Source organism: Oryx dammah, unplaced genomic scaffold, assembly GCF_014754425.2.
Source record: "Oryx dammah isolate SB20612 unplaced genomic scaffold, SCBI_Odam_1.1 HiC_scaffold_29, whole genome shotgun sequence".
Taxonomy (NCBI): Eukaryota; Metazoa; Chordata; class Mammalia; order Artiodactyla; family Bovidae; genus Oryx; species Oryx dammah.
In genome coordinates this window covers 70,855,093-70,880,311 of record NW_024070213.1, presented here as the reverse complement: position 1 = coordinate 70,880,311, position 25,219 = coordinate 70,855,093, and the positions used below count along the sequence as shown (strand labels likewise).

The window sequence follows — 25,219 nt, the reverse complement described above, 5'->3', positions numbered from 1 at the left end:
CTGCCCCCTCCCCCCTAATTCATTCTTGCAAGGATATTCTATGAGCCTATGACAAGGGGAAGAAACTAATCATAAAACCTGTTCATAAAATCCTTCTGATACTTAAAGACTGCGATTAAATCTCCCGGCTTCATTTAAAACAAAAGAGGTTCTCTATTCACACCCTTCCCACCCAAGCTGAAAATGTATTCCGGGCCCGGCGCTGACCATCCGAAAGTTGCGATTTCTCTTAGTTGAGGGCAAAGTTAGCGAATCTGTAGCTGAAAAGTCTCAACTTGGGGGAGGGGGCGACAGCACGGGCGGGGGAGAGCGGCGGGAGGAGGGACTAGAGGGAGAGACACTGCCCCCTACTTCAGCGAGGTCGTCGCTCGAGCCGGTGGAGCCGCCGGTTTGGGTTTTGGGAGGAGGAGCGGCGTGGGCTCGGCAGCCGCGGCTGGGCGCCAGCTCGGTACCTTGCAGGCCGGCCGCCCGGGGCGCGGAGGGTGTGAACGCGCGCGCCCCCTCCGTGCCCGCTCGCCTCGCGCGCGTCTCGGGGGAGGCTCCGCCGCCAGGCGCCCGGGGAGCCTGCAGCCTCAGTCCTGCCGCCCGCGGAGCTTTGTGCAGCGGCGGCGGCGACGGCGGCGGCGGCTCCGAATCCCACCTGCTGGCGGCGGAGAGACAAGGAAGGGGAAGGAGGAGGAGGAGGAGGGGACAGAGGCGACAGCGCGAGCCCACTCCCGCCGCCCGCGCCCACCTCCCGGGGGCTCTGCAGTCCCCGCTCTCGGCCTGCACGCGCCCCCTCCCCCGGCCCGGCCCGGCCTCCCGGCCACACCGCGGCCACCGCGGCTGCAGCCCCTTCTGCCCGGCCCGGCCCGCCCGGCCCGGCCCCCGCCACCCGGAGCCGCCGGCGAGTTTGCGGCGAGCGCGGGGCGCGCGGCGCCGCCTCGATGCGCCCAGGAGCCGCCTCGGCGCCCCAGCCCTGCTGAACAGTCCCGAGAGCGCCGCGGCCAGCCGGGGAGGGCGAGCGGGGAGGCGCGGGGTGACTCGGCCGGCCCGGGAGACGGAGAGCGAGCGGGCGAGGAGGAGCGAGCCGAAGAGCAAGCGCCGGGAGCAGACACCATGCCGGGGTGGAAGAAGAATATCCCCATTTGCTTGCAGGCGGAAGAGCAGGAGAGAGGTGAGCGGGGCGATCGGGCCAGGAGGGCCGGGGAGGGGGTCTGGGCCGGGGGCCGCCCCGGTGCCTCCCTCTCCCCGGGCTCCCTCCCTCCTGTCCGCGGAGGACGGGGGAGGGGCGCCGCGCCCTCGTGGGCCGCCGGCGAGTCTGGGCGGCGGCTTGCGAACTCTATAGATTTTTTATGGGAAGGGGGGAGGGTGTAGAGTGGAGGGGGTAGGGGGAAGAGGGAAGAAAGAGGTGCTGCAACAGGGAACTTTTCGGTTGTGCAAAGATTTTCTTTCTGGAGAGGACTTGTGGGGACCCGGAGAGCGTCTCCTGGGCCCGCTCGCACGTGGAGCCCCGGGCGGCCGTCTGTGAGCTGGGTGCTGAGCAGGGAGGGGGGCGGTCCTGCGGTGCTTGAAGTGACTTCTCAAACTTTCCTCCTCGCTGCCGCGACCGCCTTGGCGGTGTCCCGGCCTATGGCTGGGCTTTGATGGTACTGCCAAGCCCAAAGTTGCTGGGGAATTCAGCAAGGAGAGGAAGAAGAGCTTGGGGGCGGAAAGTGGGCGCTGCCGCATGTCTCCGCAGGGGAAGGGCGAGAGGGGGAATGCTGCCCCCCAAGGCTGAGGGTCCGGGGCTGGCAGTGATACCTCGGAGATGAGAGTTATGCCCCAGCGCAATCCCCGCTGTCAAGTTTATACCGCAGGGCTGCGGGCTTTTCATAATTGCTGTCTATTTTCTTCGTAAAAAGCGGCTCTCCGTGCCAGGTGGCCTGGAGACCTTTTGTGCTTCAGCCTGACAAGTGTACTGGGCACGTTGCTTTAAGTGGCTTGCGGCGGAGGAAAGTTGAAGGCCTTTGACCACCTTCAAGTCTCTGTTCTGTTGAGGTCATTTCACAGTGTTTGGATCGTGCGGAGGTCGGCTGGTAACCTGGATATGATGTACTGAGTGCACCAGAATTTCCTCTAGCCCCCGGGGGCTAGAGGGGTGTGCGCCGCGGCTGTGTTAGCATCCAGCGGGAGGATGGCTGGCATGGTCCACAGGCTTTATTCCACGGCTCCTCTCACCCTGGCTTGCACTGCTTCGAGGAAAATGCTTTAGGATTGGAAGGGTTTCAGGATGCCGGGTCCGCAAGGGCTGTGCAGCCGTCAGTGCTGAGGTTAAATGAAACTGCTTGGGTGGGTGGGCGGGGAGAGCAGGTGGGAGTTGCGATCTGGTGAGTGGAGAAGGCAGAGTGGTCAGTGGAGCTGAAGCCAACTGAGTGATGAGTGGATATGGAGGGTGGTTTGGTTATTGGTCATGCCAAAAGTTTCAGGCTTTGGAAATAATGCCTACTATTGAAGAACGAATGTACTGTACGCTTTTCAGTTTTTCTCTAGGTGGCACAACCTGTCTTTGGTTTATATCCTATTTAATGACTCAGGGAATTCATCCCTTTTTAACCACTTCTTTATTCGAGATTAGAGATGCATTCATTTTCCAGCATACATTCTGGTGACCGAATTTACTGTTCATCCAGTCAAAAAGACACCCCTGCTTTAGAAACACCTCTGCTTTTCCGCTTCGTGGATAGTATCTTAAAAGGTGCAAATAGTAGTACCAACAATTTATAACCAGCTAAAAGCACTAATGGAAGCCTTCTGTCAGGCATGGAGTGCCTGGGCTATGAAGTAAAATTCAGGGCACTTGGTGTTAAATGTATCTGGCAGTGCTGCCAGCAAGGTTTATCAGAATGCTGAAATGGGTAGATTTTTGGATTGTGACAAAATGTACCTGTATGTCTTTTAAATATAAACTTTGAAAGATGATCACCCTTGTCTGCTTGGTGGAGATAAGACTGAATTTCCTCCAGAACATAACAATGGAAGTCAAACTGGATATTCTGCCTTATCTTTTCCAGTAGGAGAAAACAGGGACCATTTGTTACTTGGTATCTTTTTTCACTTGAAATGTTTCTTACTTCTTGCATATATTATGTGATGCTTTTCTAATTACTATTGTTTTTGTTTGGTTGTGGCATTTCTTTTTGAGGTCCTGCTTCATTGGAAATGTACAAATATGTGTGTTTTGTTTCTTTTAAAATCTCTCACCTGATGTTTGTGTTTCAGTTGTGTGTGTGTGCACGGGTGTGTGTGTATTTGAATGAGCTGAGCTGCCTACATGATTTCTAATGCAAATATCAGAGGACGTTGCTTGAGATGGTCATATCCTTTTGAAAGAATTTTATTGTAAAATAATGAGCAGTTTTATATTTGAATTTGAAATCAGATTGTATTTAACTTTTTTCTTTTTAAGTGATTCAAACAGTGTTGAGTTAGGTTCTTGTCAAATAGAAACAGAAATATTAAACTGTCAGGTTGCTTTGGAAAATAATGAGCATGGAGGAAACAAATACATTTAAAATTTTGTCTGAGAATAACATTGACTAAAAAGTCCATTTCTAGAATCTTTAAATTCTAAGGTTAGTTGTGCTCATAGAACCATTGTTCCTTCCTCATTTCCCCCCGCCCTCAACTCCAATTTACATTTAAACATTCTAAAATCCATTATGGAGACTACTCTAGCATAACATTTTTTCCTGTAGTTATTCTTGGAAAAAATGCTAATCTCAATTCAAAGATTTAGGGAAACTGCCTCTTGGTATTGTCACATACAAAGAGCGGTTTGGCCAATCTCTTTAATTTCAAGCCATCCCTACACACCATTCATAACTTGGGTTCATCTTGAATGCCTCTGTCAAAATGGTACTGAGTGAACTATTGCCACTGCATGCAGTGCTGAGCAGAGAAACTGTAACATATGGGTTGTTGCAGTAAATGCAGTCACTTCCAAAATGACATGTTAAGATTCACCCATGTATGGTAAAAATTCACCCACGTACTATTAAAATTCAAGACACATTTCTCTGTCCTCCCCCCAATTTTTCGCCTGAGCTGATAAACCCAATCCTTTAAGAAACTGCCTAATACACTTTGGGTAACTGTTTTAGGAGAGGAGAAATGATTCTGAAACCTGTTTTATTGAATATTCCTTCCAATCAAATTAAATTAAGTAATTTATTCTTTGTTTTAATCTACTTATTAGCTGATCGTCTGTAATAAGAATGAAGGAAAATCTCAGTGTAAAGGAATAGGTGCCTCAGTAATTAATGAAGCCTTTCTTTTGCCTTGTAGCTTCCCTTCTGATTTGTGTGGATTTGGTTAGTAAGTGTGTCTGTGCATGCGTGCGTGCATGTGTGTGTGTGTACAACATTCTCCACAGGAAAATGCATGCATTTGTATAGCTCCTTTCCCCCTTGCCTTTCCATGCTTCTCTTAAATTTTGAAGGTCTACAAGTGAACCTGAGAACTTCTCTTTGAACATTTGTAGGAATGATTGTGTCTGGGGCTTTGCTTCTGTCTTGTCAGATGAGAGTATTTGGATCATTTTGGACATAAAGAATTAGTTTTTATAAAATATCCACGTGAAAGCACAGGGGGCTTTTGGGCTTAGGTAGTGTGCCTTTGTTTCATCTTTGGTTTGTTTCACTTTCCATATCACAAGAAGATCTGGTGATCTAGATCTGGTGATCTAGAAAGCTGAGTGCTGAAGAATTGATGCTTTTGAACTGTGGTGTTGGAGAAGACTCTTGCGTGTCCCTTGGCCTGCAAGGAGGTCCAACCTGTTCATCCTCAAGGAGATCAGTCCTGGGTGTTCATTGGAAGGACTGATGGACTACCTACCCCACATAACCTGCTTAATAAAAAAGTCCAATTTGAAATTTGATTTTTGATCAGGGAGTGGTATGGGCAAAAGAGAAGAAATCAAAATGTACAGAGAGTCTGCCATGCATTGAGCATGTGTGTTTGACATTTCATGAGCATTATTTGGTACAGTCCTTATATATGCCAGTAAGGTAGGTATTATAACTTCCTCTGGAAGTGGGACAAATTAATGCCCAGAGAATGAAAAAATTTGCCTAAAGTGACAAAGCCAGGACTTAGGACATCAGTTTCTAAAAAGAAGATAATTCGAAAAAGAAATTGTTACATTTCCTAAGATACAGTTGTTAGCATTATATTAACATTATAATGTCTTATGGGTTTTTAATAAACTGCCACCAAATATTTCATTAAGAATTCACAAGAAGAGTTTTATAGTTATATATACTGTGGAAAAGCTTCCAAAGTATATTTTGGACTTTTGACAAACTGACTTTGCTAGATAGGTTTGTAACTGTAAGAATTGGCATGCCAACATATTTCTAAATGGAATTATTTGATTAAACTTAAACTCATATAAATGAATGGCTTTCCCCCACAGGACTTGAAATATCACATAGTTTTCTTTTTTTTTCAGAGTGTTTGCCATGAAGGCAAGAATGAACAGGAATTAGGTACTTTTCCTAACTGATGAACTAGGAAACGCTTAATACTATATTGTTAATAACCACCGTGCATTTGCTAGTTTGCCAGCATTTTATTTAATTAAAGCCATCCATCTAAACTCTTAGTCTGGTATGTATCAGAAGGCCAAGTAGCCAAAGGGACTTCAGATAATGCTTTGTTCTGTCGCGGCCTGTTTGGTTTTTCATGAAGAAAAAAGTATCAAGTTAACTTGGCAAAGGATATTGAGAATTGAATATCATGGGTTTTAAAATGGTTGTATTAAATGCTTTATGATGGCTGATGATTTAAGGCATTTAGGAATTGATCAGCTTATTTTCAGTTGAATTACAGTAGTAATTTAGTAATACAAAATACAAGAAGAGTAGTAATACAAAGTAACACGTCTAACAGAGTATGCTGTTCAAACACAAGAGTAAAACCTGAGTTTAAACTTCCTGTTTTATCTTTTAAGAAAGTTTATTTCTTCTTAAATTGAAAGGTATCCAAAATGTAAATATAAAAAGCTATTGGTACAAAATTCCACATTCATGACATCTACTTGTTTAGACAGGTTAGTTGCCAAAGGGTGTTTTGTCAGTTTCATGGGAAACTTAACGTTCTTTAAGTACCTCTGCTGATTAAAATGTTCCTGATTGAATTTCTTACTGCCTCTCAACAGTGATTAAACGTTAAGCACCAGATCAGTTATTGAGTAGAATATGGAGACAAGGCTAGTGTCCTAGATAGATCCCTTCGCCTCACCCAGCAAAGTGGTGGGGAACAAGATATCTGAAGTCAAACAGCAGTAAGTTTAAAGCTATTTCAGTGCCTCCTAGCTCTGTGATCTTTTAACTTCTCAAAGTTCCTTGTGTTCTCTTGTTTAAAATGAAGACAGGCAACATCTACATCATGGGAGGAGTAAATGAAATTAACAAGAGTAGGTGAATTTCTGTCAGTTCCTTGTATATAATTCAAGGCTCAGTAATGGCATCCAGTATTATTTTTTTATGATATCTTGGTATAGATCTGTAAACTTGACATCTCAAGGTGTCCTGATGATGAAATGATGTTTTTATTCTCTAAAAACTTCATAAACCATTTATAAAGAAAGCCTAGTGTTTTGTGAAAAGCTGTGCTAAAACCAGAGCTTTAAGAGGCCAAGGTCTTTGATATATTCTAGTCTGACCCTCTCATGAAACAGAAGAAACTCTGGTATAGGGGCAAATGTGCCCAAGGCCACATATCATACATTTAGAAAACATTTATTGACATCTGACTTACATGATGGGTGCTGAGGATGGGAAGAATCATTGTTTCCATTGTCAAGGGGATTATTAAGTATAGTTATAGAGTCATGGATATGATAGCTTATTTCCTTCTGTACAGATTAATGCTAGGGGAGCAGAGAAGAGGGGTTGAATGTGCTGAGTGCAGGTGGGAAGAGTGAAGCTTCTTGGAATGCTCTCAAAGGATGTGGCACAGGTGAGATGGTACAGGACTTGAAGGAAGGGGAAGAGTTCAGGTTAGGAGGGGATTGAGGACAGATATTTCAGGCAGGGGGCATAGTGTGTTCCAAGGCGTTATGAGATGAAATATTCTAAGAACCACTAGTGGTTTCTTTTTTTTTTTAATTTAAATCTATTCATTTTAATTGGAGGCTAATTACTTTACAATATTGTATTGGTTTTGCCATACATCAACATGAATCCGCCATGGGTGTACACGTGTTCCCCATCCTGAAACCCTCCCTGTACCATCCCTCTGGTTCATCCCAGTGCACCAGCCCCAAGCATCCTGTATCCTGCATCGAACCTGGACTGGTGATTCATTTCATATATGATATTATACTTGTTTCAATGCCATTCTCCCAAATCATCCCACCCTTTCCCCACTACTGGTTTCTTAAGGGGCTGAAGTATAGAACATGAACATGCATACGGACTGTAGAATAAGAATATGTATTGCATGACAAGGTGGGGAAACTGAGTTGGAGAAGATGAGACCAGAGACGGCCAGATTTGGAAGGTCTATGTATGCCAGGTGGCAGAGTTCAGATTGTATCCAGCCAGGGATAAAAAGTAAATTGAAGGCTTTCCAACAGAGAAGTGAAAGGATCAGATTTGCATCTTAGAAAGGTCACCTAGGTAGCAAAGAGGAAAGATTAGGAAAAGGAGGGACTGGAGAGGTGGGAATCAGGTAGGAGGCTACTGCCCTGTTTGTTGCAGGCCATGCAGAGATTCTCAGAAGGAGGACTTGGTGAGCAGGTGAACGCAGGGACCTGTAGAGGTCATAGGTCTCTGGTGGGAGGTAGTGATTAGATTCACAGTTGTGGCTTGAGACCCAGCATCTTGATACAAAGCATGGTATTCCTTCCACAACATGTTGCCTTTCTTTACTCCCTCCTTTACAGTCTATGTAAAAGGAGGGGAAAATGTAAATCTAATCTGGTAGAATAACGTAAAAATAGAGGACCACCAAAGTGATTGGGTGCCAGGCTGGGTCATGATGATAGTTTAATATGCACTAGTTTTTCTTCTAATCATGTAAAATTCATATACTGTATAATCCTAAAGGAAAAATAATTATCATTCTGCCCACTTATTTCCTAATACTGATCTGGAATTTAAAATGATTTTTTTAACTGAAAAAGAGAAAAGTGGTAGTTATTATCTTACAGAATTGGATGAGGTTTTAAAAAATTATTATTTTCTAAAAATAACAAAATTCTCTGTGAATCAAGTTTAAAAATACTTCTAATACTGGACTCAGAATTAGGAAAGTGGATTAAAGTCCTCTTTTGGCCATGTTATTTATCTGGTCTAGGCACAGACCGCACCTCTGAACCTCCATTTCCTTATTTGAAAGTAGTGACGATTGTTGGCATACTGACCTCCTAAAATTGTTACGGGGTCAGAGCCGTTATTGCTACATGGTTATATTACAAAGGGAAGAAGTTGTTGAAAGACTGACATTCTTAATCACATCTATTAATTGGCCATTTCTGGATGGGAGGCGTTCTTTGCCTAAGTTCTGTTTCATAAACTGGAAACTTTCCATTAAAGAAATCTTAATTCTTCAGTTCAGTTCAGTCACTCAGTCGTGTCCGACTCTTTGTGACCCCATGAATCACAGCACACCAGGCCTCCCTGTCCATCACCAACTCCTGGAGTTCACTCAAACTCATGTCCATCGAGTTGGTGATGCCATCCAGCCATCTGTCATCCCCTTCTCCTCCTGTCCCCAATCCCTCCCAGCATCAGGATCTTTTCCAATGAGTCAACTCTACACATCAGGTGGCCAAAGTATTGGAGTTTCAGCTTCAGTATCAGTCCTTCCAATGAACACCCAGGACTGATCTCCTTTAGGATGGACTGGTTGGATCTCCTTGCAGTCCAAGGGACTCTCAAGAGTCTTCTCCAACACCACAGTTCAAAAGCATCAATTCTTCGACGCTCAGCTTTCTTCACAGACCAACTCTCACATCCATACATGACTACTGGAAAAACTATAGCCTTGACTAGACAGACCTTTGGTGGCAAAGTAATATCTCTGCTTTTCAATATGTTCTCTAGGTTGGTCATAACTTTTCTTCCAAGGAGTAAGTGTCTTTTAATTTCATGGCTGCAGTCACCATCTGCAGTGATTTTGGAGCCCCCCAAAATAAAGTCTGACACTGTTTCCACTGTTTCCCTATCTATTTGCCATGAAGTGATGGGACCGGATGCCATGATCTTAGTTTTCTGAATGTTGAGCTTTAAGCCAACATTTTCACTCTCCTCTTTCACTTTCATCAAGAGGCTTTTTAGTTCGTCTTCACTTTCTGCCATAAAGGTGGTGTCATCTGCATATCTGAGGTTATTGATATTTCTCTTAATTCTTAGTCTCCCAAAATGAAGTTTTAACCATGTTATGAAGTTCCCCCCTTAGGCTCCCATTTATAAAAAAATAACTCAAATGATGTAACTAAATTGCAATACATGCTTACAGGCTGCACATTTCTTCCAAGCAGCCTCTTTCCCCACTGGGCTTGGAAATGTTTAGTACAGATGCTGACTGCACCTTGCCACCACTCCCTATTCAGTTTCTGCTGTTCTCCCGTCCAGGCTTCTGACCTTAATGCAATGCCCAAGACCCCATTACTTCTCAAATTGAAATTGTGCATGGTATCTTTTTAAGGAAGGGAAAATTCTTGCAGACCTCCACTGCAGACTTTATTTCTGTTACGTTACTTAAATATGTATTAATGTAAGACTACATGTAAACTCCTGATGCTTATAACTCTCATGCAACCACAAAACCCAAACAGATTTTACAAATGAAATATAAACAAAACTACGAAAAAAAATCAATCTTTGAAATGACCATATATTTCATGCCATTTGATATTATTTGCCTGGAACAAAATTCCTTCTGGTGTATGAGTGTGGTACTTGCTGCTAGGGAAAATAGTATCATCACTTATTCTCTGGTTAAACTCCCATGGAACATTGGTCTTAATAGTCTGATGTCATCTGGTCTTTCTTGGGCATGAGCACATCATTTTCTTATGAAGTCCTCCATTCTCATTGGTCTCTTTTGCGCCGTTGTGGTCCTAAATGCAAGCCCCAGTATTGGCAGTGCAGCTGGTGGTAGTATTAGGCTGATCTACAGTGCACTCATCTCACGCTAGTAAAGGAGTGCTCAAAATTCTCCAAGCCAGGCTTCAGTAATACATGAACCGTGAACTTCCAGATGTTCAAGCTGGTTTTAGAAAAGGCAGAGGAACCAAAGATCAAATTGCCGACATCCGTTGGATCATGGAAAAAGCAAGAGAGTTCCAGAAAAACATCTATTTCTGCTTTATTGACTATGCCAAAGCCTTTGACTGTGTGTATCACAACAAACTGTGGGAAAATTCTGAAAGAGATGGGAATACCAGACCACCTGACCTGCCTCTTGAGAAATCTATATGCAGGTCAGGAAGCAATAGTTAGAACTGGACATGGAACAACAGACTGGTTCCAGATAGGAAAAGGAGTACGTCAAGGCTGTATATTGTCACTCTGCTTATTTAACTTTTATGCAGAGTACATCATGAGAAAGGCTGGGCTGGAAGAAGCACAAGCTGCAATCAAGATTGCCGGGAGAAATATCAATAACCTCAGATATGCAGATGACACCACCTTTATGGCAGAAAGTGAAGAACTAAAGAGCCTCTTGATGAAAGTGAAAGAGGAGAGTGAAAAAGTTGGCTTAAAGCTCAACATTCAGAAAACTAAGATCATGGCGTCCGGTCCCATCACTTCATGAGAAATAGATGGGGAAACAGTGGAAACAGTGTCAGACTTTATTTTGGGGGGCTCCAAAATCACTGCAGATGGTGACTGCAGCCATGAAATTGAAAGACGCTTACTCCTTGGAAGAAAAGTTATGACCAACCTAGACAGCATATTAGAAAGCAGAGATGTCACTTTGCCACCAAAGGTCTGTCTAGTCAAGGCTATAGTTTTTCCAGTAGTCATGTATGGATGTGAGAATTGGACTGTGAAGAAGGCTGAGCGCCGAAGAATTGATGCTTTTGAACTGTGGTGTTGGAGAAGACTCTTGAGAGTCCCTTGGACTGCAAGGAGATCCAACCAGTCCATCCTAAAGGAGATCAGTCCTGGGTGTTCATTGGAAGGACTGATACTGAAGCTGAAACTCCAGTACTTTGGCCACCTGATGTGAAGAGCTGACTCATTTGAAAAAATCCTAATACTGGGAAAGATTGAGGGCAGGAGGAGAAGGGGACGACAGAGGATCAGATGGTTGGATGACATCACCGACTCAATGGACATGAGTTTGGGTAGACTCCGGGAGTTGGTGATGGACAGGGAGGCCTGGCATGCTGCAGTTCGTGTGGTTGCGAAGAGTTGAACATGACTGAATGACTGAAGTGAACTGAACTGACATTAGTACCTCTGACTGCTCATGGTGAAGGGCTGGATTTCCCCCAGTATGTGGAACTAGAGTGATTGCATCATATGAAACTCTACCTGAGTCTGTCCACATGGCATCCTGTTCAATAAGATGAGCCCATTCATCACAGACTTAGATGTTGGAGCAATGCCAAATTGCTGCAGGAATTTCTAAGCATCTACCCTCATTTTTACTATTCATCTGACCGTGGAAGGGTAATAAGCAGTTTCCTGACTAGCACTGTGTACAGTGCCTGTGTGGACAGTACTGGTTTAGTACTGGTTTACTTTGAATAGTGCTGGTTTAGAATATGTTTATGTAGCTGAGGTTGGGAAGCAGAATTCTGAAAGGTGGATGTATGTGCATGTGAAAATGGACTTACTATGGTTTTTCCAGTAGTCATCTATGGATGTGAGAGTTGGACTATAAAGAAAGGTGAGTGCCAAAGAATTGATGCGTTTCAACTGTGGTGTTGGAGAAAACTCTTGAGAGTCCCTTGGACTGCAGGGACATCCAACCAGTCCATTCTAAAAGAGACCAGTCCTCGGTGTTCATTGGAAGGACTGATGTTGAAGCTGCAACTCCAATACTTTGGCCACCTGATGCGAAGAGCTGACTCATTTGAAAAGACCTTGATGCTGGGAAAGATTGAGGGCAGGAGGAGAAGGGGATGACAGAGGATAAGATGGTTGGATGGCATCACCAACTCAATGGACATGGGTTTGGGTGAATTCTGGGAGTTGGTGATGGACAGGGAGGCCTGGCGTGCTGCGGTTCATGGGATTGCAAAGAGTCGGACGTGACTGAGTGACTGAACTGAAGTAACAAATGAAATGTAATTTATTTTTTGTAGCTGCTTTCACTTTGCCTTCAAGATCTCTTTCCTACTGAAGATGGAAAACACTTGACTTTTCCATTAAGAGCACATTAGTCAGTCAGTTCAGTTCAGTCGCTCAGTCGTGTCCAACTCTTAGCGACCCCATGGACTACAGCCTACCAGGCTCCTCTATCCATGGGATTTTCCAGGCAAGAATACTGGAGTGGATTGCCATTGCCTTCTCCAACTATTTCACTACCCGCTCCCCCACCCCCCACCCCCATTCCCCCGCTCATAATTTTATTTGAGAGAATGAAAATTTGCCAGGTTGGAATCAGACACCTGTACTGCCGCAACTTCTAAGAAGTAAGAAAGCACCTGATCTGGCTTTTTCGTGAATTTGAATGCTGAGATATATCTCTGTCCCTGTCTATCTGTCTGTCTTTACCCTGCCACCAAAAAGCAGTCCTAGTTTTTTCACTAACAGTCATGTAAAATTATCAAGTGTGATCTGGGCTCTGCCTTCAGTGACTGCATTTACTCAAAATCCTTACCCTCTCAGCCTCTGTTGCTCATACTGTCAACAAAAAAGGAAGGAGGGCAGTGTATTAGTCTGTTTGAGCTGCCATAACAAAACACCACAGGCTGGGAGGCTTAAAACACAGAAATGCATTTACTTCGTTCTGGAGGCAACAAGTCCTTATCACGGTGTCAGCTTGGTCAGTTTCTTGTGAGAGCTCTCTTGTAGTGCCTCCAGTGGCTGTGTCCTCACTTGTGTGTGCTCATATGGCCTTCCCTTCAAGTGAGAATAAGATCGGGGGGCTGGGGTGTAGAGAGTTCGCTACTGTTTCTTCCTTTAAGGACACTAACCCTGTTGGATCAGGGCCCCACTCTTACGATCTTGTTTAACGTTAGTGACTTCCTTGGGTGTCCTGTCTCCAGCTATAGTCACTCTATGGGTAAGGGGTTTCAACATATGAATTGGCAGGGTTGGGCATGGAGAGGAGTCACAGACATTCAGTCCATAACAGGCAGGAACAGAAGATGACTCAGTGGTTCAGGTAGTGTTCCTATGAATTTCATCTTTAGGTGTCTGAAAACTGCTCGTTTTGAACAGATGACACAGTCAGAGCTTCCTCTGTGCCTTCTCAGTTGGTGGCTGTTGTCTCCCACACACTCTTGGAGGAGGAGCAGAAGGTCCTCTTTGTCCTCCTTTGCTGCTTCCAGACCATTCCTCCCTCCTTTCTAACAATCCTGAATGTTGAGTATCATGCCATGAGACCACACAAAACCGTGGCTCCTCCTTGTTGCAGTTGCTCTCTGTGCTCTTTGACCATAGTAACTCCTGGCTTGCTAGTACTTGCTCCAGCCCTACTTCTAGCATGTCTTGTGATTTCAGTATTCACATAAATTGTCCCTCTTGTTTCTTCATTTTTCAGTCCTGTATCCTCTCTTTCAATTGTGATGTCTGCCACATGGCCATACCCTAGACTGGCAAATCTCAAAGTGAGGTCCTGTGGCCTCTGGGGGTCCCTAGGATGCTTTCAGAGAGGCTGTTATTTCCATAACAATGCTTAGAGATTAGCTGCCTCTTGCACCCTCATGCTCTTGTGAGCGCTCAGTAGTTTTCAGAGGTTCCATGACGTGTGATGAGCGTCTTCATTCTGGTGGCTAATGGAATGTGTACTTGTGTACTCTTATGTTTAAAAATATTCCCTTTTAATTTGAATTTGGCAAATATGAATAGACCTAACTCACATCACCAAAAACTCACTAATTCTTAAGACTGTTGTAAAGCCATCCTGAGACCAGCACATTTGAGGGCAGGGTTTTTATTTTTTTTATTAGTTAATTAACTATATAATTTATTTTTACTGAAGGATAATTGCTTTACAGAATTTTGCTGTTTTCTGCCAAACCTCAGCATGAATCAACCATAGGTATACATATTTCCCCTCCCTTTTGAACCTCCCTCCCATCTCCCTCCCCATCCCACTCCTCTAGGTTGATACAGAGCCCCTGTTTTGAGCAAATTCCCATTGGCTATCTATTTTACATATGGTAATGTAAATTTCCATGTTACTCTCTCCATACATCTCACCGTCTCCTCCCCTTTCCCCATGTCCATAAGTCTGTTCTCTGTGTCTGTTTCTCCATTGCTGCCCTGTAAATAAATTCTTTAAACCGTTTTTCTAGGTTCCATATATGTGCATTACTGCTGCTGCTAAGTCTCTTTAGTCGTGTCCAGCTCTGTGCGATCCCATAGACGGCAGCCCACTAGGTTCCTCTATCCCTGGGATTCTCCAGGCAAGAACACTGGAGTGGGTTGCCATTTCCTTTCCAATGCATGAAAGTGAAAAGTGAAAGTGAAGTCGCTCAGTCGTGCCCGACTCTTAGCGACCCCATGGACTGGAGCCTACCAGGCTCCTCGGTCCATGGAATTTTCCAGGCAAGAGTACTGGAGTGGGGTGCCATTGCCTTCTTCTATGTGTGCATTAGGACACGATATTTATCTTTCTCTTTCTGGCTCACTTCACTCTGTATAATAGGTTCTAGGTTCATCCACCTCATCAGAACTGACTCAAATGTGTTCCTTTTTATAATATTAATGAGTAATATTCCATTGTGTATATGTACCACAGCTTCTTTATCCATTTGTTGGTGGACATCTAGGTTGCTTCCATGTTCTAGCTGTTGTAAATAGTGCTTCAATGAACAATGGGATACATGTGTCTTTTGAGGGCAGAGTTTTTTCTTACTGCACCACCCCCAGCACACAGAAGAGTACTTGGCTCCCAGTAGGTGCTTAGTAAATATCTGTTGAATGAATAGAGGTGTCAAGGCAGTGATACTGAGAAAGCAAGAGGAATGGTTTTCAGATGATGGAGTAGTTATGTTCCTATTTACATTTTGCTTGCAGGTTTGTGTTTGAGCTTCATGCATTTTGATTCTAGGGGAAGAGAACGAGGAAAAATTTTAGTACCGTAAGGTATTTCCTGGTGGCTCAGTAGTAAAGAATTCACAGAAGAGATGGGTTCGATCCATGGGTCAGGAAGATCCCCTGGAGAAGGAAATGACAGTCCACTCCAGTATTCTTGCATGGGAAGTCCCATGGACAGAGGAGCCGGGCAGGCTAAGTCCATAGGATCACAGAAAAGTAGGATGTGACTTGGCGACTACAACAACAGCCATATCAGTCCCAGTCTCCCCTTTGGGGTTGAAGAAGAAGGAGGATGGCAGATGAGGAGAGAGAGTTTCCCTTCCATTACTGGCAATCTGTGAACTGGCTCTTGTAAAGTGCTCTTTAATGTCTTAAAGCTGTAAATATTTTTCTGCTAGAATATACCTCTGTTGATGGTACAGTTGGTGTTGTAAAGCAGAAAAATGACAGAGTAACGTTTTCCAGTGAAAATCTTTTTCCTGATGTTCTAAAATATGATTGTTGTGTCAGCAGCTCTGTCATAATCTTATTTGTGTCCATCCCACCTACCATGGTGCAAGGCACTGTGTAGATATTTAACACTTGTAAAATGAATGAATAAGTCAGTTGGCATTGTGAGAAATCATGGTAGGAAAGGAATAAGTCTATTTGTTCTCCTCTCTCGAGAGGCAAAAACCATGTTCAAGTCAAGGGTAGAGTGTTTTTTACCACCTGATGTTAGGACTTAGCATTGGATTGTATCATGCAATTGCTTTAAGTAAAAAAATATTTTTTGTTTTTGTTATATGTGGCATTTGAAGAAATTATGCCAAGGACAAGATGTTTTTAAAAAACAAGTCTGAGTAGTTTACTTTTTTCATTCTTCATTCTTAAAAGAGAACTGAAGACAGTATCTTTCAAATAACTTCCTTCCACCCCTAGATGAGTCCATTTGGTTTTACCAAGTGTGTATTAACATGCCAGTAAAGATTAGTGTTTTTGCCCTATTTTTTCTAAGCCAATTCATTGTACTCTAGTGGAGTAAAATAAAAAAACAGCCTTTAATTGAATAATTTATTATGTCATTTGTTTTTATTCTTAATGTGAAATACAGGAAGTAGTACTTAATCAATTTCCTTGTTTATTACTGAAACCAAAGGGCTGCATAGTTATATAGCAAACCTATTAGGGAATATATATATATATATATGAAAATATAGTGTTATTATATAGCATCATTTTTTTTTCTGGTTGCACTGCACAGCATGCGGGGTCTTACCGTGCCCCCTGCAGTGGAAGTATGGAATCTTAACCACTGGACTACCAGGGAAGTTCCTATATAATTCTAAGCTGTTTTCATAGGTACATGCACTCTTAACTATTAGTAGTACAACATTTTTTCTTTAGATATGATTGATTGCATGGGAGATAATCTCCAATTTCATCATGACCATAAATCATACCTACAGTAAGGAAACCGATTTAATGCAGTTGTTCCTCCCCACAAAGTACCTTTTTAGCAACTAATTTTCCTATGGAAACTGTCATTTGCTTGTGTATCAGTGATTGAATACTGACTCGTACACTAACTGGTTCTTTGGTCTTAGACAAATTATTTGACATTTCAGTTTCTTCCTTTGTAAAAAGACCATATCAATATCTACTCTGCAGGGTTGTAGTAGATTTTAAGAATAGGTGTAAAATTGTGTGCATGCTAAGTCACTTCAGTCATGTCTGACTCTGTGTGACCCCATAAACTATAGCTCACCAGGCTCCTCTACCCATGGGATTCTCCAGGCTAGAATACTGGAGTGGGTTGCCATGCCTCCTCGAGGGGATTTCCTGACCCAGGGATCAAACTGTATCTCTTATGTTTAAAAGTACGTGTCAGTAAAATCTAGAGTGTACTAATTATAAGATCACATACAAGACAAGTCCAGATTTTCTTGTAATTGTGGATGATTCATTTACCTGAGGATTGTTTTTCAAAGTGGGTTCCAGGATATTTGGAGATCCCTGTATCTCAAGAGGAGGACAGGGGTTATTCACAAATTTCTCTAAAATAAATATTTGGTAACAGCAACAATTGGTTAAAATATTTGAAAAAGTAATTATGAATATAACCTAGAAGCTCATCTAGACTAATTTGTATCAGACTTAAGGACTTGCAACTTGTTGTAGAATATACATATCTGAATGAAAGGACTGATTTTAAAACCACATGCCTCTGTTTATTTTATTGCTGATAGGTGGTTTGGTTTGACATCAAGCTCTTGAATCACAATTTCCAGTTCTCTTCCTGTCAGTGACTTCATTTGAAGAATAGCTTTGTTCAGTTCAAGGCTTTCAAGATATATTAAACCAAGATAATAAACTAAATGTTCCGAATAAACTCTTATCCTTCAGTGTAGAGAACTTGCAAAGATGTGATGATTTAGACTTTGTTTCAGTGCTCCAGTTATATGGTTACAGAAAAACAAAGCAGAAACAGCAGAGTCACTCTCTGGCAAGGTTGTGGCCAACCTAACCTGGGAACTGAGGGATTGCTTTTGCCAGCCCAGACTTCTTCTGCCACTGGGACCTTGCATTATTTACAGCCAAAGGAGCTGCCTGGCTTGCCGTTCCACTGACGCCTAGGTGTACCTCTTTGACCCCACACTGTTCATTGTCTAGCCTGGTTCCGAGTCTCCCAGGGGAGCCCTGCCTGGTAGAACTTGATTTGTTGTCGAAGTCTCCCCACTGATGGCTCCTTCTACTTGGTACTCTCTGTCCCATCACAACAGGTTCAAGGAAACTGCTGCCAGGGTACTAGTCCAAGCAGATGATACCCATCACTGGGATAAATCAGGAACATGGTACTGGCTACAACCAAGCTTTCACATATAACTCCTTCTGCCATGTCAGACAGATCATCAAGGAGAAAAATTTTAAAAAAAATCCCTCTGCAGAGTGCATTGTACTGCTGCTAGTAATGAGTGTTGAATAATCAGGCTGTCTTGGAAGCAAATGATTGGCATCCATAGAGATCCCACTTCATGTTGTGCAGCCCAGCTCTTGGTTGGGATTGACAAGACTGCCATATCCTTCTGTTGCGTCTTCAGGCTCTCACTGCATCCCTGCTTCCTGTTTTTGGGTCCTGCTGCATGATTATCCAGGGTGCTTCCATGTTTACTTTCTTTTTTTTTGACATTTTAAAAACCTTTTCCATGTTAACTTTTTTCTCATTCCATTACACTGCCTGTGTCCTGACAACATCCTTCAGTGTCTCTTGCCTGGGTCTCTTCCAGTCATTGGTCTTTTTGTGTGTCCCCAGTATGTGCTTTCACTTTTCACTTCCATGCATTGGAGAAGGAAATGACAACCCACTCCAGTGTCCTTGCCTGGAGAATCCCAGGGATGGCGGAGCCTGGTGGGCTGCCATCTCTGCGGTTGCAGAGTCGGACACGACTGAAGCGACTTAGCAACAGCAGCAGCAGCAGCAGCAGCCAGTATGTGCTTTGTCCAGGATCCTCCTGAATTCCAGGATACTGACTAGGACCCATTATTTCCCTGGTTCCCTCTTTTCTGTCTGTGTACCCTAGACAAACTCGACTCAGCTTCCTCTCTGTCTCCTTTGAGAATGAGTACCTGCAGAGTTTCTCTGAGGTTTTTGTGCAGAAGTTCATTGTGTCTGTGGTATGTGGGTGAGCTGAGGAGGAGGGGTATAGCAATGTGAAGTGGTTGCCAAATTTATCTGCTCATAGGACTTGCTGTTGGAGGGTAATGCAGTTCAGTGCGCACTTAGAGAAATGCTACCCCTAGACTAGTAGTGATATTTGGGGCTTGAAACCTGTTAAGAGCAGGTGTTGTCCTCTCAGCAACAGAAGAGCGTCTGTGTTTGATTTGGAACTTTCTTGATGTTTTCTTTGTAGTACTGTAGGGTCACTGTAATTAAAATCTTTCAATTCTGACATTTGGTTCCTGATTGCTCTAGTTTATCTAATTGAGCAAGCTCAGCATTTGTTGACGACCAATCACGTGTCGTAATATGCTGTGCTCCATGCCAGAAACACAAATATGAGTAAATAGGCCTGCTTTTGAAAAACAAATTATAGGGTAAACAAATATTTTATAAAGGTGGTTCTATATCAGACCAATTATTACATATATTTTTTTCATTTCAGACCTCAGACTTTTTTTAAAAACAGAGTTTTTCAATCCAAATAATAAAGGATTCCCTTAGGGTAGAGAAGGAATTTCTAAGCATGTTACAAAAAATAAGAAATAGAATAAGTGCATAAAAATTTAATATTTCTATACATCAGAGCCTACCATAAACAAAATTAAAAGGCAAACTGCACTAGAAAGAACATTTTGCAATGTAAAAGACAAAACTTTACTATCCTTAATAAAATAAGTACATAGTAGATTTTAATAAGTCATTGTTGGAAGAATGAGTGAGTGAATAAATGAGCAAATGAATTTAAAGCCATAATAAGAAAAACACTACAGTAGAAATATGAAAAAGATATGAAGAGTTGGCATAGGACAAATCACCCATGCAGATGTTCACACACGCACACACACACACACACGTACAAATCCAAATATACAAGACTAGTAAAGAAATGGAAATTAAAACAGAAGGTTTTAATTGATCCTTCATTAATTTGATAGTGAAAAGTAAAAGAAAAGTGAAAGTGAAGTTGCTCAGTTGTGTTCAGCTCTTTGCAACTCCATGGACTGTAGCTCACCAGGCTTCTCTGTCCATGGGGTTTTCCAGGCAAGAGTACTGGAGTGGGTTGCCATTTGCTTTGCCAGGGTATCTTCCCCTGCCAGGGATCGAACCCAGGTCTCCTGCATTGCAGGTAGACGCTTTACCCTCTGAGCCTCCAGGGAAGCCCTGTTAATTTGATAAGTAATTATTAAATACCTATTATTACCATACTGTTAAGTTGCTTTATAAATTGTATTATTTTATTTAATTTAGATAACGGTCCATAGAAAATAGTTATCCTCATTTACCAATGAACAAAGGGCTTAAAAAAACTGAGTCTCATAATTGGGGTTTTGGAGGCAAGATTTGAACTCATGCATATATGCCCTTGTAGTCCGTGCTCTTAACCTACAATGGACTATTACAGGCATTAGTTCAAATACCTAATACCTACCATAGTGTTCTGTGAGCATTAAAAACACCATGAAGGGCATTTGATGGTATGGTTTGTGAAATAGAGTTAAGTAAAAAAAACAATTGCAAAACAGTGTGCACACAGTATGCACGTATGTTCTTTTAAAAATGGTGTAGCACAGAGCAAAATTTGGAAGGATATACTAAAATGTGAACAGTGCTTATCTGTGACTTTCTGTTTATATTGTCTATATTTTTTTCTACAATATGTATATATTGTATTATAAGCAACAATATTTTTACTTTTTAATTAAAATTATTTTAATTTTGTCAAATAGGGTGTGTGTATGTCTGTGTGTGATCATGACAGATGTTTTGAAGTTTAGAGAAAAGGATGAACAGAACCAGCTTTGTCCAGAGGACAGAAGAGGAAACACCAGGAAGCAGAATACAGCTACTGGTGCAAGAAATACAGAGTGACGGAGTAAATTGTTAAATAATACGGCTAGGCAGCTCAGAGAACAGGAAATGCAAATGTTTAATACATATTTGGAGAAATAGTCAATACTGGTAAAGACAGTAGAACTACCACAAGAGAACTTTTTACCTATTAGAGCAGGAAAGCCCTTTCAGAGTGCTGAAATAGATACTCCAAAGGTACAACTTTGGAGAAAGCAATTTGATAATAGGTATCAGAAGACTTAAAATTGTTGACCCAGTAATTCGACTTCTGGAATTTGACACCAAGTAAATAAATCCTGAAAGCCTTTATGCAAAAAGATACATGGCATTACCCATAATAGTGAAAAATTCAGAGCAACCTGAGTATGCAGAGCTAAAGTCATGTAGTTATAAATGGTAGGATAAATCATTTGATGATTGATTTATCTGATGAATAGCCAGCCAGTGCTTTGGTGCTGAGGGCACAGCAGTGAACAAAATCTTTTTGCCAAATGATTTTTAAAAAGAAGATTTCCATAACATGGGAAATGCTGACTTTTAAATGTTAGGCATAAAAAGTAAGATATTAAATTATACATCTTTTGACGTCAATTGTGTAAAAAATAAATAGAAAAAAAGCTTAAAAGAAAGTGCATCAAAATATTAACAGTTATCTTGCAATTGGATTGTGGATTTTTTTCTTTATATTTTTCACTGTGTTCTAGATTTTCTACAATGAAATATATTGCTTTTTAAGTTAGAAAAATATACGTGAACTTAATTGCCATTATTTATTATATGTTTGCAATACTGTCTTTAAATAGGAAAATAGGAACTTATGTCCAAGCTATGTTACGAATTTAATAGACCTAAATAAAACTACCAGAATTTGTGATTTTATTGAGCTCCTAAAACATCTTTGGTTTTACTGATATGGTTAAAAGCCTGTAAGATGCTACTTTCATTAAAACACTTCTGTAGTAAGTAGTAATTGTGTATTGAATAGATAAAAACTTACATTCAACAGATCAAAAAGTCCAACACAATGTCAATTTGATTAGGTAAATGCAAATTTAACAGGCTTGTAATTCTTTAGTCTTCTTATTTTGCATGCCATAGAGAGTGCAGTAATATAATTAAAATTCTGAAAATGGCTATTTAGGATAATGGTGTGTTTTTTTCTTTTTCCTCTTTTAAAGTAAGATGAGGGAATTTAAATTTCCACTCAGGCATTATTTCCTATAGTGAAGGATCCCACTACTGTGATTCTAAGTAAACTTTAATTATGTTCCATACTTACAGATTTATTTCATGTAATTCATTTGTGTTTTGAAACGTTTTAGAGTCCCTTAAGTTTAGGCATTGTTTTTATATTTTGTGTTTGAAAACTGGGTTTGAATTAAAAATAAAGATATTTTAAATTTAACTTAAAATTATGAATCAATATTATCAATGACAGCTTAAAATGTTGAGAAAGGTCAGGACATTCTGTATTTTGGTTGTATCAGAATTTATTATGACCTATGTAAATGCTTCATAAAATTTAAAACTCAGGGCTCAGAATTATTAAAACTAGCCTGAAATTCAGTTGTGTTAGAGTTAGTCGTAGAGCAAAAAGCCAGGTTGCTGTTGTTATGTGGTCACTAAGTTGTATCTGGCTCTTTGCTACCCCATGGACTGCAGCATGGCAGGGCTAGAGAGCTGAAGCAGTGCCGAGAGTCTTGGGTAGACCAGAACCCCTGTGACTTGGATACTTGCTTTTTCCCATGAGATTCCATCATGGAGGGGAGTGCCAAGGATGGAAGTCCTCTATCTATATAGCCACTGCTCTCAGTACCATGCTGCACATGTTCCTGCCCCTTCCAGCAGGGCAGGAGGTGAAGACTTGCTGGCTTGGACTCGGAAGCTGAGTTCAGGAAGCAGAGGTCCGTGAAGAGAGCTCAGGTTCTTCCCAGATTCATCAGATGATCAGGTAGCCGCTGCCCCTCTGCCTCCATCGCTTCTCTGCAGAATGTTCTCCTTCCCAGAGAGCTGAGTAAAGACAGCCTCACCGGTGGGGTGTGCTTGAGACATCAAAATGTGTATCCCCAAATTGGGGAAGTTAGTTGTGTGTGTTTCAGGCTCACGTTCCCTTTCTAAGGAGTCCACTCTTCAGGCTCGAGCAGGGTGTCCAGGCACCCCTCTCCTTGGCCTTGGTGCCGTGGCCAGCGTCTGTCTGGTGCTGGTGATCCTTGGCAAAGCTCTCAGCCGGTGTGAAGTATCATGTGTGAGCGCTGCCTCCAAGCAGAGTGGTCTGGACTGGCCCACAGCCAGCATGGCCATCTTCCTCTCTGTCTTTTACTTAATGGAGCTACAACCGTGCGTTGTAATGTGAGGCTAATTCTTTAATGGCCTGGGAATTCTGTGGAGTCTCACACTGGCTTCTGCAGCTGTCTCCTCTCAGTGGAGAGTCTGGTCTCCCCAGACCCGCACACTGTGGGCAGGGGACTCCTTTTAACCTCAGGGAACTAAAACATCAGGACATGGCCTTCATGATGGCCCTTACAGGAAGGCTTCATCCTGTAACAGGCAGGCTGTGGGGATGAAAGAGTAACACAGCAGAAAGAACATTTTCCCAGTTTCCTTCCTATTAACTTATTTGTGTTCTAAGCAGAGTATGATCTGGATTTTTCTGCTTCCTCAAAACTCAGCAAAAATTTATGTAGGACCTCTGTCTCTCTCTCTCTCCCTGCTCCCTTTCCTTATCCCTCTCTGTCTCCCTGACACAGGATCAACACGATTTTGCTTGCTAATTAAAGGAAGAAAGAAATCTGATGAAAGGACTCATGTTCCCCAGTGTAGACGGGTCTTGATTTTTTCCTAAACAACGTATTTTATTTACTTACATAGCTTTATAATTTTTTATTTTCAGGTGCTAATTACTTTTTAAAATTTGAAAAATTGCTTTTTATTGGAGCATCGGTGATTTGCGTTGTTGTGTTAATTTCTGCTGTACAGCAAAGTGAGTCAGGCCCCGTCTCCTCTATGCTGTTTGATTTTCCCTATGGAGAGAGCTAAGGTAGGCTTGACAGCACAGACCCTAGAGATGGCGTGAAAAGTGAAAGTGAAAGTTGCTCAGGCGTGTCCAGCTCTTTGCCACCTCATGGACTATACAGTCCATGGAATTCTCCAGGCCAGAATACTGGAGTAGGTAGTTGTTCCCTTCTCCAGGGGACCTTCCCAACCCAGGGATCAAACCCAGGTCTCCTGCATTGCAGGTGGATTCTTTATGGCCTGCTTCCATCACATTCTGGCCCTGCCATTTATTGGCTGTGTGGTCCCAGTCAAGTCTCTCATGCCTCTGTGACTCAGTTTGCTAGTGGTTGAAGTGGAGATAATTACAATACCATCCTCTGGTTATGGTTAATAACCATCTGGTTGTTGTGAGGATTAAATGAGCTAACATATGTAAAACTCTCCGTGCATAAGAAGGGCTCAGTAAAAATTACGATGTTGGCCAGTTCAGACTCTCTCTCTGGATTAGTACATGCAAAAAGCATTTTAAAATAATGTCTTTAGGGCATGGATTGTGTTGTAGAATTCTTTGAGGGTTTTTAAAGAATGTAGAATAGTATAGTACATGACTCTGAATTAGAATCTGTTTAAATTCTCAAATAGAAACGTTGTGACAGTCACTAGAGGAGAATTAGAAGTAGCTGGTGTCAGCTTGAACACAGCAGAATGAGATAAAGAGCAATTGTGATACATAACACATCCTGGGAATCAACGGGAATTTTACAGTAATTATGATTATGATAACAGTTGTACTAGGTTTTCATAGGAGCTTTTTATTTCAAAGATTTTGAAGGGAAATGTACAGTCACTTAATAAAAGCTATGTGAAGAAAAAAAATAGTCATCACTTTAATTTTCTGCAGAAGGTGAATGTGAGCAAGAAAATAGTTGAGAGGTTTAATAATACCAGATCAATAAGTGGTAAATCCAAGCCGCTTAATTTCTGATTTACTTCTTTAGTATCTGCAAATCCTTGTTCTCTCAAGATGGGAGCAATTTGCATGTGAAATTTAGGAGAAAAGTTCTTTAGGTTAAATCCCTTAGGAGAATGTGGCATGGCTTCCTTCTGCAAAGGTATATAACTGGTTGAAGAAATGCCCTTACTTGTTTCTCCTCCTCCAGTAGGACCCTGTCCCCCCAGGAACAAACTGATGGAAATAGCTCTGGGGAGAAACTGGAAGCATCATAAGCTTTTGTCTAAGCGTTAGTGTGTTTTTCTAGTTCTTTTAGAGTTGAATATTCAGAATTAATGGGAAAATCTCTTAAGATTAAAATTCATCGCTCTATTATAAAAGGTTGCTCACAGGGTCAGTCTTATTCGTGGGCTCTGAATAAGTTGCTTCAATTCAGTGGCTGAGAAATGCCTTTGAATTCCTTCCAAATGGCTTTTTAAAAAATCTATTCAGTTTGAAATTACATATTAGATTCTCCCCCTTTTTTTA

General features: G+C 42.1%; 1 protein-coding gene across 1 annotated transcript in view; it reads left to right on the top strand.

The window, feature by feature from the left end:
- Positions 1–1,029: 1,029 nt before the first annotated feature.
- GRIP1 (glutamate receptor interacting protein 1) overlaps positions 1,030–25,219 on the top strand; it is a 751,108-nt gene continuing 726,918 nt past the window's right edge. Inside the window, exon 1 of the mRNA XM_040233396.1 lies at positions 1,030–1,156. Within this exon, the coding sequence (XP_040089330.1) occupies positions 1,099–1,156 (58 nt within the window). The 5' untranslated portion in view covers positions 1,030–1,098. The remainder of the gene's footprint in view (positions 1,157–25,219) is intronic.